This window comes from Saccostrea echinata, unplaced genomic scaffold (assembly GCF_033153115.1).
Source record: "Saccostrea echinata isolate AGI-Se365-2 ecotype Australia unplaced genomic scaffold, CSIRO_AGI_Sech_v1 ptg000016l, whole genome shotgun sequence".
Taxonomy (NCBI): Eukaryota; Metazoa; Mollusca; class Bivalvia; order Ostreida; family Ostreidae; genus Saccostrea; species Saccostrea echinata.
The window spans coordinates 15,599,702-15,616,005 of NW_026889765.1; the positions used below are offsets into that span (position 1 = coordinate 15,599,702).

Consider the following 16,304-nt stretch of genomic DNA (forward strand, 5'->3'; position numbering starts at 1 on the left):
GGGAATACTACATATATATTCAAGGATATTGAAAATATTTTTATTTTGTATCCTTTCAGTTGCAAATGAAATCAAGGAAAAGTTTAATTTTCAGAGACAGGATCTAAGTATTGAAATAAGGTTAATGGAAAAACTTTTTTTCTGCAAAGATTCTCTTGCTCTGTGTCAGGCAGAATGGAGGAGCAAATTGTAACTCATGGATAGCTGAGATGAAGAGAAATGTGAACAAGCACTGTAAAGAAAATCTGTTTAAAATATTCATAATTTTTTTTTCTAGTTTCAAATAGATATCCCTCCTCTCTCTCTCTCAACATAAGCCGAATTACATTGTAGGTGGAGAAAGGGAGTCCAAGTTAATATGAAGTATAATCTAACTAATTTAGAGAATGAACCACTTTTTCAGCGGGTGATACAGATTTTTCCACTAATCAAATGTTTTCTCGTTTTTGTTTCTCAAAACTGTCAAAATTTTATATGATAGTGAATATAACAAAAATAATATTGGATGAAAAGTGAATTATGTTTTAAATCAAATAAGATCATTTTGCAATTCAATATGCTGTCTGTTTGCCAGCCAAAATTAAAATTTTGCCAAAATTTTGGTGGCAAATTTTTGCCACCACTTATCAGATATTTATGTTGACTTGTCAGATATTTATGTCGACTTGTCAGGTATTCATGTTAACTTATCAGATGTCTATGTCAACCTATCAGATTTTTATGTCAACATGAAATATTTATGTCAACTTGTCAGATATTTACTGTACACAGGGTTATTTTTACTTTGTGTTCTTTTCCCCATTCACACCTGCGAACAATTTTGCCTCGTTTTAAATTGGCCCAGTCACAGTTTTGTTTAAGAAATTATACTGTTACAGTACGTGTTTTTTGAATTTGCACCATTTTAAATTTGCCCTCCTGTGATAAGGGCGAAAGGGGTGAAAATTTTCCTGTATACAGTATGTCAACTTATCAGATCTTTATGTCAACTAGTACATGTAAGAAAACAGTCATCATGACCAGAAACTCGGCATCTTGTTATCAAAAGTGTATGCACGCCCCTAACTGACATTTACTTGTCATCATAATATCTGACAAGTCATTATAATTTTATGTGTCCTACAAGGAAATATAATTATCAGACAAATGTTTGATTTTCTGGCAAGTAGACAATTTTTCTGGCAGATTGACGTAAAGTTTTGAGAAGTAAACATAATTATCTGAGATATGGACATAATTTTCTGAAAAGTCATATTTTTGTGATAACTGAAAATTTCTGACAAGTCATCGTAATTATCTGACAAATGAACAGAATTATCTAAATCAACTTGTTAGATGTTATGTTGACTCATCAGATATTGATGTTGACTTGTTAGATGTTATGCCTACTTGTTAGAAAGTTATTTTGACTTTTTAGATTTAACGTGGACTTCTTAGAAAACCATGTTGACTTGTCAGATGTATTGTCGACCTGTTAGACGATTATGTTAACTTGTTAGGTCCTTAAGTTGGTGTCGGAAAAATATGTTGTCAACTGATTGGCACAAACTGGGCGTGGACACATTTTCATGTTGAAGTTTCAAACATGAATAAGAGACGAGTCGTCATAATTATCTGACAAGTCAACATAATTACTGATAAGTCAATATAAACACCAGACAAGTTGACATAAACACCTGATAAGTGGTAGCAGAAATATGCCACCATAAAGAATAAAATCATCAGAATTCCAAAATATCTATCACTCTTGCTGTTTTTCTGGTAGAACAAATCATCGTGAATGACATCAATTTTTTTCATTTTGACATATGGCCAGTATTTGTAAAAAAGAATAATCTCTTAATACCTTTAAATTTATTAATGCATTTCTAAGACTCCCACAGTGGAACTTGTTGGGGGGTGGGGGGTGTATAGAAATCACCTTGTCCATCTATCCATGCAATCTTGTCCAAGCTATAAATTTGTAGAATCAGTTGAAGCTCAAACTTGGTACAAAGATTGTTTATTATGTGAAGGTGTGTTTTGGCCTTGACTCAAGGTCATTCTTTTAAGTTCAAGGTCAAGGGCAGAGTATTAAAAAAAGTTTTCAGGCTATACATGTAACTTTGTAATGGAGAATAATTGGAGATCATACTCGGATTGGAGATTGCTTATGACCTGAGGGTTTGTCCTTCTCTTGACCCTAGGTCATTCCATCTATTTCAAGGTCATCAGCAAAAAAAGTATAAAATTCTTGTCTGGGCAAAAACATGTAACTTTGTAATGGAAGTTAATTGATAACTCATATTTAGTACCAGGGGCCACACCGCTCTGGCTAGGAAAAAGCAGAAATCAGTTCATTCTTGAAAAGTGGTTCGGAGGGGGGAAAGGGTTGATTTGAACTAACTTGAATCTATACTTCCTAGGGATGTTTTGAATGGCTTTGCTGTTCTTAAGAAAATTTTTATTGATATATCCTTTGTATAACTATTATCCCCTGTTATGACCCCTCTATCTCCTGGGGGGGTGGGGGGGGGGGAGGGGGGTGTCATGATTTGAACAAACTTGAATCAACACCACCTGAAGATGCTTCCATTTAAATATGACCAATCATGGCTTTGCTTGTTCTTGAGGCCCTTTAGGCCCTATAGGTTCATTTCAGAGTAATTAAAATTTCTTTAGTCACCAAACTTGCATGGGTGACGTATCTTGTACATTAACTATAAGCTCTTTGATTACCAAACTTGCATGTATGATGCATCGAGGATGTAAACTAGCTGCTGGATGTGACCTACATCTTCTGGATGAGTAATAATGCTAAAGCTTTTTAAACAGATCCATTCCTACATGTAAGAACTAAGTAAAATAAACTTGCCTACATTTCCAGATGAGTGACAAACTTAAAGTTTTTGGAGCAGAATAATTACAATTCCAAATAATAACAAAATACTTAGTTCTTTCATGTAGGAATGGATCTGTTTAAAAAGCTTAAAGTTTTTGGAGCAGAATAATTACAATTCCAAATAATTGCAAAACCTACTTGGACCAAACTTGCATGAATTATGAAATGTACACCACCAGACCTGTTCTGCTCTTCTGACCTACATTTTTAAAATAAGTGACAATGTTGATGTTTTGGAGAAGGACCATTAATTTCACATGGAAGTTACTTTAGGCCCTATGATGCTCAAACTTGCATAGATGATGTAGCTAAGGATGCTCCCTACCCGCTTGCTTCAGATGCTGGATCTGACCTTTATTGTAGATGACTGACTAGGGGAAAGTTTTTCGAGAAGTTCCATTCCTAACCATCTATAAGTCCTGTGGTGACCAAATATGCATAGATGATGCATAACACTACTAATACCTATTTCAGATGCTGAATGTGACCTATGTGACCTACATCTTCTGGATGAGTGAACGTTTATATAGTATATTTATCACACTGTAATAATGATTTTATGAGTTTGTACAAGCCAGACGTCAAAAGTTTTTCCATTTCACATGCTGAATACCATCATTTAGTAAATCCCCCCCCCCCAAAAAAAAAATTCAAACAAAAAAAAAGAGAGGATCGTCTCGGGAATTGAACCCGGGACCTCTCACATGTTAGGCGAGAGTCATACCCCTACACCACGGAGGCACTTGATTGAACCGCTAATTAAATGCAAACATTAAGTCACGTATAATGTTTATATATTCACGTTCGATATTGTCAAAATTTTACACAATACATGGTGTCTAATTTAGCCTTTACTAAACAGTTCTAATAGATGTAATAAGAATATAAAGTCCGTCGACAACCTGTATTATAGGTAATAACTCTCCACATGCCCCAGTGCTAAAAATAGTGCCAAGCGACTTTAAATACAATAAATAAAAAAAAACAACGTGGTGGGACACTTTGAAAGAGGCGAGAGAGGCCCTAGGGAGTTATGATATAAAATTTCATTGCAAAAGCTCAAAAGCTTCTTGAGATATTGCCTGGAAACGAAAGTGTTACACACAGACGGAATATATGAATTTACGACCTTGAACTTTGACTTTTTGACCTCAAAATCAATAGGGGTCTTCCTTAGGCTGCAAGGAGTTGTTATGTAAAATTTCATTGCAAAAGCTCAAAGGATTCTCGAGATATCGCATAGAAACGAAAGTGTTAAAACAGACAGAATTTATGACCTTGACCTTTGACCTTTTGACCTCAAAATCAATAGGGTTCTTCTTTAGGCCATAGCAGTTGCTATGCAAAATTTCATTGCGAAAGCTCAAAGGGTTCTCGAGAAATCGCGCGGAAACGAAAATGTTACAGACAGACGGAAATACAGACGGACGGACAGACAGACCCAAATTAATATCCCTCACTTTCAGTGAAAGCGGGGGACAAAAATGATTTTCAATTTCAGTCAAGGGATTGCTAGCCTACCAAACACACAAGTTGGCTGGTAGATTTGATTATCAGGAAAACGACCGATTTCTATGCGAAATAAAAGGATTCGACGTCTAAATCGAGCTATAGCCAATAGTTCATGTTTTGTAATTTTGGATATTATATAAGGTTAATTCGAATCTTGATTTAAATTAGCATATTTTTTCAAGCTTGACACATAGTGAATGTTTGCACTCCACTCCTTTCCAGTATATTGAAAAAGTTTTTGCCCAATTTTCTTGAATATTACACGTTAACAAAATTTGTTCTCAGTATGAAGTAAATTACAATCGCGTGGGAACACCATACTAATACTCAAAGAAGAGTAGATCCAAACGTTCCCAGCAAACGGTCCCATAAATGCAACAGGTATATAAACATTTAAACACTGGTTATTATAATTTAGTGCAATTCATCAAAATAAAAAAAAATAAATACTAATTTTTTTTTCCTTCAAATTTCTTACTCTAAAGTCATCAATTACTCCAAAAGGAGGAAAAAATCGGTGATCCAATTACACATCAGGAAATGTGCTCTTGTCACATCCAGATCAAAGAGTGCAATTATAAACTTCAGTATACATGTATTTTTGGCGAAATTTCCGAAATTTTGGATAATTGTGTAATTTTTATGATTTGCAATGCCATGATAATCTGAGTAGAACAAATCAGTCCAATATATTTTAATACTGTTTCCTTATTGGTCAATAGTTCAAGCAAATGTTATTTGGAACAGTTAAATTTTAGATCCAATCTATTATTCCACAATATTTTGTCCGAAGCGTATTGTTCATTAGAAATATTTTATTAGTTCATCAGCAAACCATATTTCCTGCAGGTTTACATCTTCAATGAAATCACTTTCAATTTTCCTGAATACAAACCAACCCAGCACCTTCCCTTACTGTCCACACTCAGTCCTCCCGGCGTGTCTAATCCACAGTTATCCACACATTGTAGAAATTGTCCATTTTGATCAAGAATATGCAGACAATCATTGTTATGATCTGTAACAATGATCTGACTCAAGGAATTAGTGGCTATTTGCTCTGGACAAAAATATTTCTTTCTCCTAGCTTCATAACCGTCGTACCGGAAGCTGACTTTCCCTTTCGCATCCACGACAACCACTTTCTTTGCATTTCCATCGGAGGCACAAATATCCCCGTTTTTGTTTTCAGCTAAATAAATTACAAAGTTTCCCCTTTGAAAAATAGGGTTTCCATCAGAATCGTTCTGTATTTCCTGTATTGCTGTCTCTCCGGCATAACGAACTATTTTGTGATCATGGACAACATCGTCAGTAATCAGGTCGACAAGGATGTCGCCTGTATTGGTACAGCATAGTCCCCACGGCTTCCAGCCTTCAGGTGCTTTTATCAGTGGTTTTGTTGTATCAAGTCTGACAATTTTCACATTTTTACTGAAAAATGCAGTGTAAATCAGTTCCCCTTGTTTAGTCACTGAGATGTCAGCTGGTTCCTCAGTAATGCTGATAGACTCTTTTACAGACCCACGTATGTCCAAGCGTAAAATTAATTAGCTTCCAACACCGATCCATGCTTCATCAGATCCAACACAGGCTATTGTATAAAAACACTTGCACATCGGTAAATGCTGAACATCAGCAATCACTCTGCATTTCCCAAGCAATTCTGTCGAAGACAACGCGGGGACGTCTTTGGTTATACCGACAAGTAATGTCTGTGTTAATGTAGCTTTGTATTCTCCCAGTTCTATGCTTAGTTCTTTATCTAGGTCTGTGTTTACTTTTAAGGAAGGAATGGTTACATCAATCCTTTTAGGTGTAGCTTCGTATTCCTGAAGTTTTGATTTGTAGTTGACAATTTTGGAGACTACTTTGGACCTTAGGATTTCTTTGTTTTCCTTTATAGTTTCGATCATTCTCTCGGTCATATTTTTTGGTGCATGATTTTGTTCGGTTAGGGATTTTATCGCCTTGTCTTTCATGGACCTAATAAAATTCTGGTGTTTTTCAAAGATTTTATCTACTTCCTGACGCCAGCATTTTTGGTGTTCTTCTAATTCGCTTTCAAGCTCTTCAAATTTTAATGTTGTTTTTGAAATATTTGATTTCTGTGCATCACTTTGCTGCCTCTCCAAATCCAATTTCTTCTGAAGTTCCTCTGATTCTAGCATAATCTTTTTTATGTTGTTGTAGTAATCGGCAGGAATTTCTTCAATATCGTGGCCTTTGTGTGAAATAATGACGCATTTCATGCAGACCACTGCATCACATTGTTGACAGCAGGCCTCACATCTCTGGCCTAGGTGTAATTCACATTGCTGACTTACCACTTTCGCTTTTCTGTTAGTAAAGGGAACAATGTCATGCGGAAGTAGCTTCTGTGCATTGACATGTTCATTGATACAATTTCCACAGAGTTTGACCTGACAGCTATTACAAAATTGGTAAACTGCTGCTTTGTTACATATATCACAAATGATGACTTCTTGAGCCCAAGTAATTGGTGTGGTCATTTTTCTTGTTGACCTTGTAGAAAAATTTAAAGAAATTGATTGAAAGTTACTTAAGTTGTGTTTGTGATTGTAATTTTCAGGCTAGTTTTAAAAAGGTACTTTAAAAATAATAAATCACATGTTTGCAAGAATCACTCACCTTTGAAACTATTTTGAAACAAGTTTATCTCGATCCAGTATATGATACAACTTAACAAAATTCCCCCTCCCAGATATATTACTTTCGGTTTGATTTAACTTCCTCTAATTTGTTATCTTGAACGTTGCTCAGGGAATAAAGCCCCCCGGTTTTTCACCTTCGTTTTCGAGTACGTGCATATTTTTCGGCAAGATTGGTTCGTTTTTCTTGTGACCCCCCCCCCCCCACAAATTCGAAGTCATTATTATGAAAAATTGTTTTAAAGTATGTTATGGTATACCTGGACCCCTCCAAAAAACCATTGTCCGGTGCGAACTGTAGCGGACAGTAGGTAAGGAGTTTAATTGCATAGTAAGTGAGTTAATTTTTCTAGTTATGCGATAGAAACTACCTGACTATTTCAGACAGGTTAAGCTGCAGCGAACCTGAAGAGCCCTGGGATGGGTTAAACCGCTTCATCTTACTTTGTAGAAACAGACGGGGGTAAAGTGCGTTACCCTAGTTCAAGATGGTGACAGGCAAAGCACTTAGTTTACGCGTTATAGAGTACAGACTTACATTACGTAAGTCTGTATAACGCGTAAACTAAGTGCAAAAACGAAGATGCGACTTCAAAACGCACTCTGTCGGTCAATCTATGAATCAGTGCACCAAACTCCATGTAACTGAAAAATTCTTAATGCGATGACAATATTTAAATGATTAGGATAATGAGTATTGTTTAATTTAGTTTGTGTTCCTATTAATTTTATCATATAATAAAACTAAATGAGTCTGAAAGATTTAGATGCGGTGAAGAAAACTTTTCAAACATCTACAGATTAATTAAAGTATCATCGATAAAGAGAAACGGAGGAGATAAAGGGATAGATTTTAATTTTTTGGATGGACATTTGCATACTGTACGGATAATGGGACTTTTTAAGTACCTTTACACTTAATGGAGAAACGGTGCGCAAAATTAACTTTGCTGTACCTATTGAATTGTTATGATTATATATTATGAGGGTTTATAATTGACAAATTATTAATTATCAATCTATTTCTATATATTTGTTCTATTATTTTTCGGTCTTGTTTGACATCTGTAGTTTAAGATTAATCGTTTCTATTTGATGTTTAGAAAGGGGATTCTTGCACATGGTAGCAATATCTAATCCTTTACATCTCTTTCCTGTCTCACGATATCAATGTCATTTACTCATACGTGTTATCAACTTTATGGTTAGATCTTAGGATTGTGTTCTTTGAATTTGTTATGTTTAGCTCTACCTAATTTCAGTCTTGTAAATTAATGTCATACAGATTCCCCCTGTTCATGCAACTTTCTTATCCTTAATTTAATTGGCTGGAAAGTACGAAAGTGGGCGGAGTTGTCAAAGATTAGATGTGAGTGAGTTTGTATGTGAGTCAATCTATGAAAATTCTTTGTAAAATTCAGTTTGTTCCATCTACGAAATTCCTTTGTTAAATTCAGTTTGTTTATAAAATGCATTTGTGAATTTAATATTTTTGGACTTATAATAAATTCTGAACTTTAAAACCGTTTTATCATTTAGCAACAATATTACATGGTGGAGAATCTTAATTATTTTTCTTTGGACTTTAAAGTATTACATCATGGATAACAACTCTGAATATTTTGGATTTTGTTCGTCTTATCAAACTGTTCTTGAAATGCCAGCAGACAGTCATTTTTCGTAATTTTAACTTTTGGACTTTTTTTACGCCTTTGGATTAAAAAAAAAGCTGTGAAGATTTTGGAGTATATTCACCACATCTGACTATTCTTGAAAATGTCAGCAAACTTTGGACATGAACCAACTCAACATCACTTATCAACTTTATGGGATAAAGTTTTTACCTATTTACAGTGCAGAAATTAATGGGGAACAACGTAAAATTCAGTTGGACAGAAGAGTAACGATCTGCATTTGCTGAACCCCTGTGCTCAGTTTTCCTCGGTATGACCCCCTACTCGCACTTGACGCTTCATGCCGTGGATTAGGATTCCAACAGGAGCATGCAAAATGTACCATGCAAGGGACCAGACTCCGGCTCTGAAACGTTCCTCGACTCTAAAAGGACTATCCAACAACCTATTAGACCTAGAGATGAGAACAATATCTATCCGAAGTTCTTTATTACCAACAGAGTTTCCTCTGATAGTGAAGGCTACCACCGATTCCAGAAGATTGTGGGTACCGTCGAAGTCACAAACCACAGAAAGTCAAGAGCTGGCAAACCAACAGACACTGCTTTTTGGGTTACATCACATATTCGCCATGCCAAAGCCAGTGAAACTGTCCGATCATCCTTTATTGACTGACATTTTCTTGTTTAAAAAGCCATGATTCTTAGGTGTACATATGTTAAGGCATGCGACAAGGTAGTTATTTTAGTACTTTTCATAGAACTGTATATTTGTTGTTTAATGTGCTTTAAGCTTGCAGTTGCATGAAAGCAGTTTTTTTCATTAAGATTTGCGATGTAGCTATAGGTGTGTTTTGTTTTTAATATCATTATGATTTTGCACAGGTACGAGTGTGTTTTTTTGCTCAAGTTATATAACTGCAAGAGCTTACACGTTTCTCGTGATGCTAATTACTAATGAGTATTGATCACGATCTGAGCTACCAATGTTAGGTGAGGTAGCTGTTGTGAGAGATAGTTTGTATACTTCTGAGGCGTAATGATGCCTTGATTTGATAAGTATTTGGATCATATGTCGTTTATTTTGCAACTTTGTTATAATGTACAGCTTGAAAATAAGCGCCAGTACGGTAACAATGTTATGAGTGTTGCATTTAGCGATGACATGCTTATATGAGGCATGATCCCTTTTTCTTATTCTTGTTATATAATTTTGTATTTTTTTTTCTTACTGTGGCGCCTTGTATAGATTTTTGATTTTATGATTATTGGCTTTTTGAGATCATTACTATTGCAGTGATATATGTTTGATATGAAAATTGGGCACAACACTTTTGTCCGAGAAGGTAATTTGCTCTAGTTATCTAACTGCAGGAGCTCGTCTCGGGGTGAGAAAAGGAGAAAATTTAATTAAGTCGAGTGACCTACTATGTGAGGGAGCAATGTTTATAAGCTCTGCTATTAATTACTGTTTGATTGTGGCTGTTTCAAAGTCATTGTTTATCTAAGTAATTATTTTAGCTGCTGTATATCAATGTCTCCATGTATGCTAATTGTTTTGTAAACCATGCTACTTGTATGATGGATGAATATTAGTATTCAATCAAACGTGTCATTTTGGGTTATACCTATTTTACAATTACAATTTCATATGTTTCTAATGTACAGCTTAATGATAAGCGCAAGTACGAGAAGATTGTCTTGAGTGTTTACTCATGTCGTAATATGTGCATGACACTTGTTTATTATTATTATTTTTTTACTTTATTTCCTCATTTTGCTCATTTTCTCCCTTCATTTTTAATATGCATTTATTAACCCATGTAAAATTGTTTTACAATTTTATTTTCTGTGGGCGGATGTTATGATTATGCATTATGAAGGTTTATAAATGACAAATTATTAATTATCAATATATTTCTATATATTTGTTCTATTACTTTTCGGTCTTGTTTGACATCTGTAGTTGAAGATTAATCGTTTCTATTTGATGTTTAGAAAGGGGATTCTTGCACATGGTAGCAATATCTAATCCTTTACATCTCTTTCCTGTCTCACGATATCAATGTCATTTACTCATACGTGTTATCAACTTTATGGTTAGATCTTAGGATTGTTTTCTTTGAATTTGTTATGTTTAGCTCTACCTAATTTCAATCTTGTAAATTAATGTCGTACAGATTCCCCCTGTTCATGCAACTTTCTTATCCTTAATTTAATTGGCTGGAAAGTACGAAAGTGGGCGGAGTTGTCAAAGATTAGATGTGAGTGAGTTTGTATGTGAGTCAATCTATGAAAATTCTTTGTAAAATTCAGTTTGTTCCATCTACGAAATTCCTTTGTTAAAATCAGTTTGTTTATAAAATGCATTTGTGAATTTAATATTTTTGGACTTATAATAAATTCTGAACTTTAAAACCGTTTTATCTTTTGGCAACAATATTACAGAATATTTTGTAAAGCATTTGTCCAAGAGTAAGATGAATGCAGATCAACCTTAGCTTGGATTCTTAAGACTTCTGTAACATATTTCCTAAAAGTTGCATTTAAGTACTTGAGGATGATGTTTACCCAGAGATTTAGTTGACAGATATGGAATGCTATAAAGTACATTATGTTATAATTGCATAGTTAGTGAATTAGGCTGTCTAGTTATGCGATAGAATCTACCTTACCATTTCAGATAGGTTAAGCTGCAGCGAACATGAAGAGCCCTTGGATTGGTTAATTCGCTTCATGTTAAATTGATGTATTATTTCCAAGTATTACTAACGTTAAGATGCTTTGACCCAGAACTTTTCTATCAAGGCATAAATTCAATTACCTGATTAAAGGGAGGTAAGTCTTTGTTTACAAATAAAGTTGTCGTCTGCAGAATACAAGCAATGGGTGCCAGGGGAAAGGATTTGACAGATAGGCCAAAAAGTTGATCCTAAAACTCTGTTTTTCACCACTGTAACAGTGGAAAAAAATGGGGGAAATATAAGGAATTAATAGATTACAGTGTGTCATTTTTTGAAAGGATTGAAAACCAGGAAAATACCAGTTTATCAAAAAGAAGTGCAAATGTGGCAGAAAAAGTCATAGTAGTGAAAGATCAGACAGAAGACTTTTGAATATCGTAAAAGTTATGAAAATACACCACAGAAGCTATCCAAACGCACAGTGCAAAGGAGATTGCATGAAAATGGGTATCACAGGAGAGTTGAGAAGAAAACAACCACCATTTCCAAACTGAAGCACAGAATCTTTTGCAGATCTCATTTACACTGGACTGTAAATCGTGATTGGTCCAGAGTGATATTCTCTGATGAAACACAGATTGTTTTTAGATGAAACCGGAAAGTTTTTGCTTGGAGAAAAAAATGAGGGAAAATGGAAACCACGCTGTCTTGGAGTTTACAGTGATAAACAGACTCCACAGCTAAGTGTTATGTTTTTGGGGATGTCTCACCAATGGTTGGCACATAATGAAGTTCTTGAAGCAAATCTTTGGCCAATTATTGCCAAATATGAACAGGACAGACCATATATTGTTCAAGAAGATAATGCACCCTTCCATCCATCTAGAGAGACTTTTAGGTGGAAAACGGAAAATGGCATCAACACCATGAATTGGCCCCCACAGTATCCAGATATTAACGTTATTGAAAATGCTTAGAGAACTGTGAAAATAAACCTTCAAAAACGGATTTCTCAAATAAAAACAAGAAGGACGTAATTGACAATGTTTTAGAAATCTGGACCTCTCTAACTTCAACGTATATAAAATCTTTATATCAATCCTTACCAAAGCGAATCCGAGCTGTTCTGGCAGTCAACGGATGCATTACTAAGTACTGAAAAAGATGGGGTAAGTACCTTTATGAGATTTAGAGATATATGGCTATGAACAAGGCCAATTTTTTTTCAGCTCTACATATCAACTCAGCCATTTTGTGACTCTTAATTTGGAACGCGACTGTAGCTATTTGAAAGTGAATAATAACTCCACAATCATAAGTACAATAGATGGTTTTTCATTCTTATCAGTGGATTTTTTTGTCATCTGAGTAAAAGTCATCCTTAAAATAGCTAGAAAGTTACTAGTATTCCATCATTCATTAAATTAAGTACAATGTTTTGCTACATAAACTTTATATTTTAGAAAATCAAAAGAATTGACAAACAGGGTAGATGCACCTGTACGCAAGTAGTTCGTCAGTGTCGTCATGTTTGTGTCAAATATCAATTAAGGCATGTCCTCTGGGTATATCGATAAGTTTCTGTTTTATGTGAATTCATTTGTACTTTTTACATTGAAAGTGGAACGTCTTCTGCATTCAAGTCCAATCTTACGGACAATTTGGTAGAATAAAAAAGTGGTGCGTTAGCATTTTTTTCTAGTGTATTTTGATGATATTGTTCAAAGTGAGCAATTGTTATATATTTAGAAAGTAGGGTGTTCTGGTGTTTATGTATTTTTAAATATCATTGTATTAAATTACAGATCACCATCCATATAGACTGACGTTTTCATACTAATTGTTAGGCCATTATTATACACTTAACTGTCTACGGATTTTTTTCCCGATCATGACAAGGAGCATGACCGGTCGGCAGGGGATGCTTACTCCTCCATGACACCTGATCCCACCTCTTAATTTTGAGGTCCATGTTTGCTCTGCTCCAAATTTGTATCGTTTCATTGGACTTTCCAGATTGAATACTGTTTGATATCTTCAGCATTTGACTCAATGATAGGTTGTATGTGTTGACAAGGTCATTGCAAAAAGATGACTTCAAATTCCATCAACTCGTTTGTCAATAGCTTGCCTCATTTTAGAAATTGTTCATACTAGAGCATGCTTTTGCGTATCGAATCACCTGAGAGACATAAACCCCATATGCAGGTGATACGGGTATATTGCTACATAAGTAAGGGAAGTTGATGATTGAAAAAGTTGAAGTCATCACGTTTATAATAAAGATCTGTTGTTAGGTTACCATTAACGTCTTTTTCTAGTAAAATATCTAAATATGAAACAGAAGTGTCAGAATCTGTATTTTATTTCAAGCTCACTGCGACATATTAATGTCGTACATATTAATTTCCGTACGCTTTAAAAAGCCTGGCCCCAGGATCATGAAACATACTTAGACTTATGTCAAATTTTCAATTGCCTATAAAATGTTTATTATTTATTGAATTAATCTCAGATATTTTGCAGATAACAACATTTTTGTTAAGCAATACTGTAAAAGAGTTTAATTTTGGCCTGCTTGACTTCTACAACATTTTAATACAACATAAAAATTTTGTCTTAAGCTTAAGATGTTTCATGATCCCGGGGCCTGATTTGTAATATCCATAATCACAGATCCAAGCCTGTATTCTGGTGTCGAAGAATCCAAATATGGACTTTCCTCGACCTTTTCAAATAAACTATATAGAACTTTCAAAGGAAGTTTTGTGCGAGTGTGATGGAGACCTAACTGTTTATTTACATAAGGTAGTAGTGAATCAAAAGAAACATCGTTTATAATAGGTTTATTGTATGACAGATGTCCAAGACTACGCTTACGTCTCTGAGCATTGTTAAAAAGTCCCATCACATTCACATTGCTACACTGTGGACTTGAAAGATTCCCAATACTATCGACATTGTCATTTGCTTCCATATGGGAAGGCTGTCTCTAGTTTCCTAATCCTGTATTCTTCTAGTTGTTTACGGAAAGGTGTACTAAATGATGGACTATTAGTATGATGGTAAATCTTCTAGAATTCTAACTTTCATTGATAAAATAGAATGATCAGGTAACAACTGGCTACAATTTAAAACATTACAAAAAATTGACCCGAGTAATTATTACCTGTTTAGATCAAAAGTGATGTACTTTTTGTAGAAGTGACATAGAAACAATTGATCATTTATTTGTTGAATATTTTTGTGTAAAAGAAATCTCGTGTGCCATTCAGAAATTGTTTTAGAAAAGTCTAATATTCACAGTAGTTTTGAAAGTCTAGCAGTATTTTTTGGTAAATATGAAAATGTCTATTTTTTTAATTTTGAAACCTTTGAATACTTATTGTAAAACAATTTATTTTTACTAGTAAATATATGTGTTCAAAAATTAAATGTTGATTTAGTTATTATTATTATTTATTATGTATTAAAGGATATCACAGAGAAAATTTTTATCAAAAAGTTTTTGTTGTTTAAAAGTTGTACATATGATGAAATTGAAAGGCATTGTCAAAGTATCTGTAATGCACTGTAATTAACACAAGTGAATTACTTTGTTGTATAAAAAGTGTAGTTATGATTAATATGAAAGGCATTGGCTAAATATCTGTGATGTGCTGTTATTAACATAGATTATATACTTTTAATTCTCTTCTGATTCATAGGAAATATTAAACATTTAGATTGATCACGTCTAGTTTTGTATATTTTCTAAGTTTTCTCTTACTGACCTCTCTCTTTTTCCCCAAAACTACCTTCACAGTATAAATGTGTATTTATTATTTGTGGATGTGATACTGAGTATATAAGGGATCAGTTATTGCATTCTACCATATTTCAAGTTGAAGTTTTCACTCTGCATTTCCAGATGTTCCCAAACTGTTGCTTCGAAACTTTTAAATTATAAACAAACCTTACGATGCCTAAATATTGAACATTTAAAACAAAATTCTCTTGTGTGTTCTAGCTCTTCTTCTTCTTTTAACCGTGTCATTACCTGTGATATTAATATAGGTAAAAATAAAGACCTAAAAGCAATCATCTTAAAAAGTCCTAAATATAGAGAGCCCCGATCTTTAAAGGTGCTTGGACACAGATCTGAAGTTAATATTTTCTCAAATTTTCTGTATAATTTCATGACTTATATGTTGCTATAGCATTTCATACTGAAATATAATAAAAATCTTATTTCATCTCTAAGTTATTAAAACTTCGAATCTCTGGACGCTATGGATTGACACATCCTTGCGCTTTCACATATTTTAATTTTATTCTTAATACTTAAGAAAAGTGGCAATTTTGTTGTGTATTAATGAAAGATATTAAAACTATAACCCAGAAAATTAAGAGAGGAAATGTTCTAAAGCAAAACCCACTCACAATATTGTAAGTCCGTGCTCAGTGGTGTGTGCAGAGTTTAACAACCGAACACACCCGGTGAATCGTAATTAACAATAACAGAGCTCGTGCCCTGTTTACAAAAACAGTTCACGTTTCACGGGTGTGTTCAATTTGTTAAACTCTGTACACATCACAGAGCACGGACTGACAATACTGATGAGTTGGTTTTGCTTTCGAATATTTCTACTCTGAATTTTCTGGATTATAGATGTAATATTTTTCATTAATACATAACAAAATCGCTTCTTTTCTTAAATATTAAGGATAAAGTTATAATTTGTGTAAGTGCAAAGATGTGTTAATCAAACGCTTCCCGGAATTCGTAGTTCCAATAATTTCCAGATAAAATAAGTTTTTAATCATATTTTCTTGTGAAATGCTATTGTAACATATAAGTCGTGATATTATACAGAAAATTTGAGAAAATATTAAGTTCAAATCTGTGTCTAAGTACCTTTAAATTAGCGACAAAACTTCAT

The 16,304-nt window shown here is 34.1% G+C and overlaps 1 protein-coding gene across 1 annotated transcript; it reads right to left on the reverse strand.

The window, feature by feature from the left end:
• Positions 1-5,932: 5,932 nt before the first annotated feature.
• On the reverse strand, positions 5,933-6,913 carry LOC133188949 (E3 ubiquitin-protein ligase TRIM45-like). Its single transcript, XM_061324421.1, has one exon. The coding sequence runs from the start codon at positions 6,904-6,906 to the stop codon at positions 5,944-5,946; it is 963 nt and encodes a 320-aa protein (XP_061180405.1). The 5' UTR covers positions 6,907-6,913; the 3' UTR covers positions 5,933-5,943.
• Between the last annotated feature and the right edge of the window lie 9,391 nt (positions 6,914-16,304).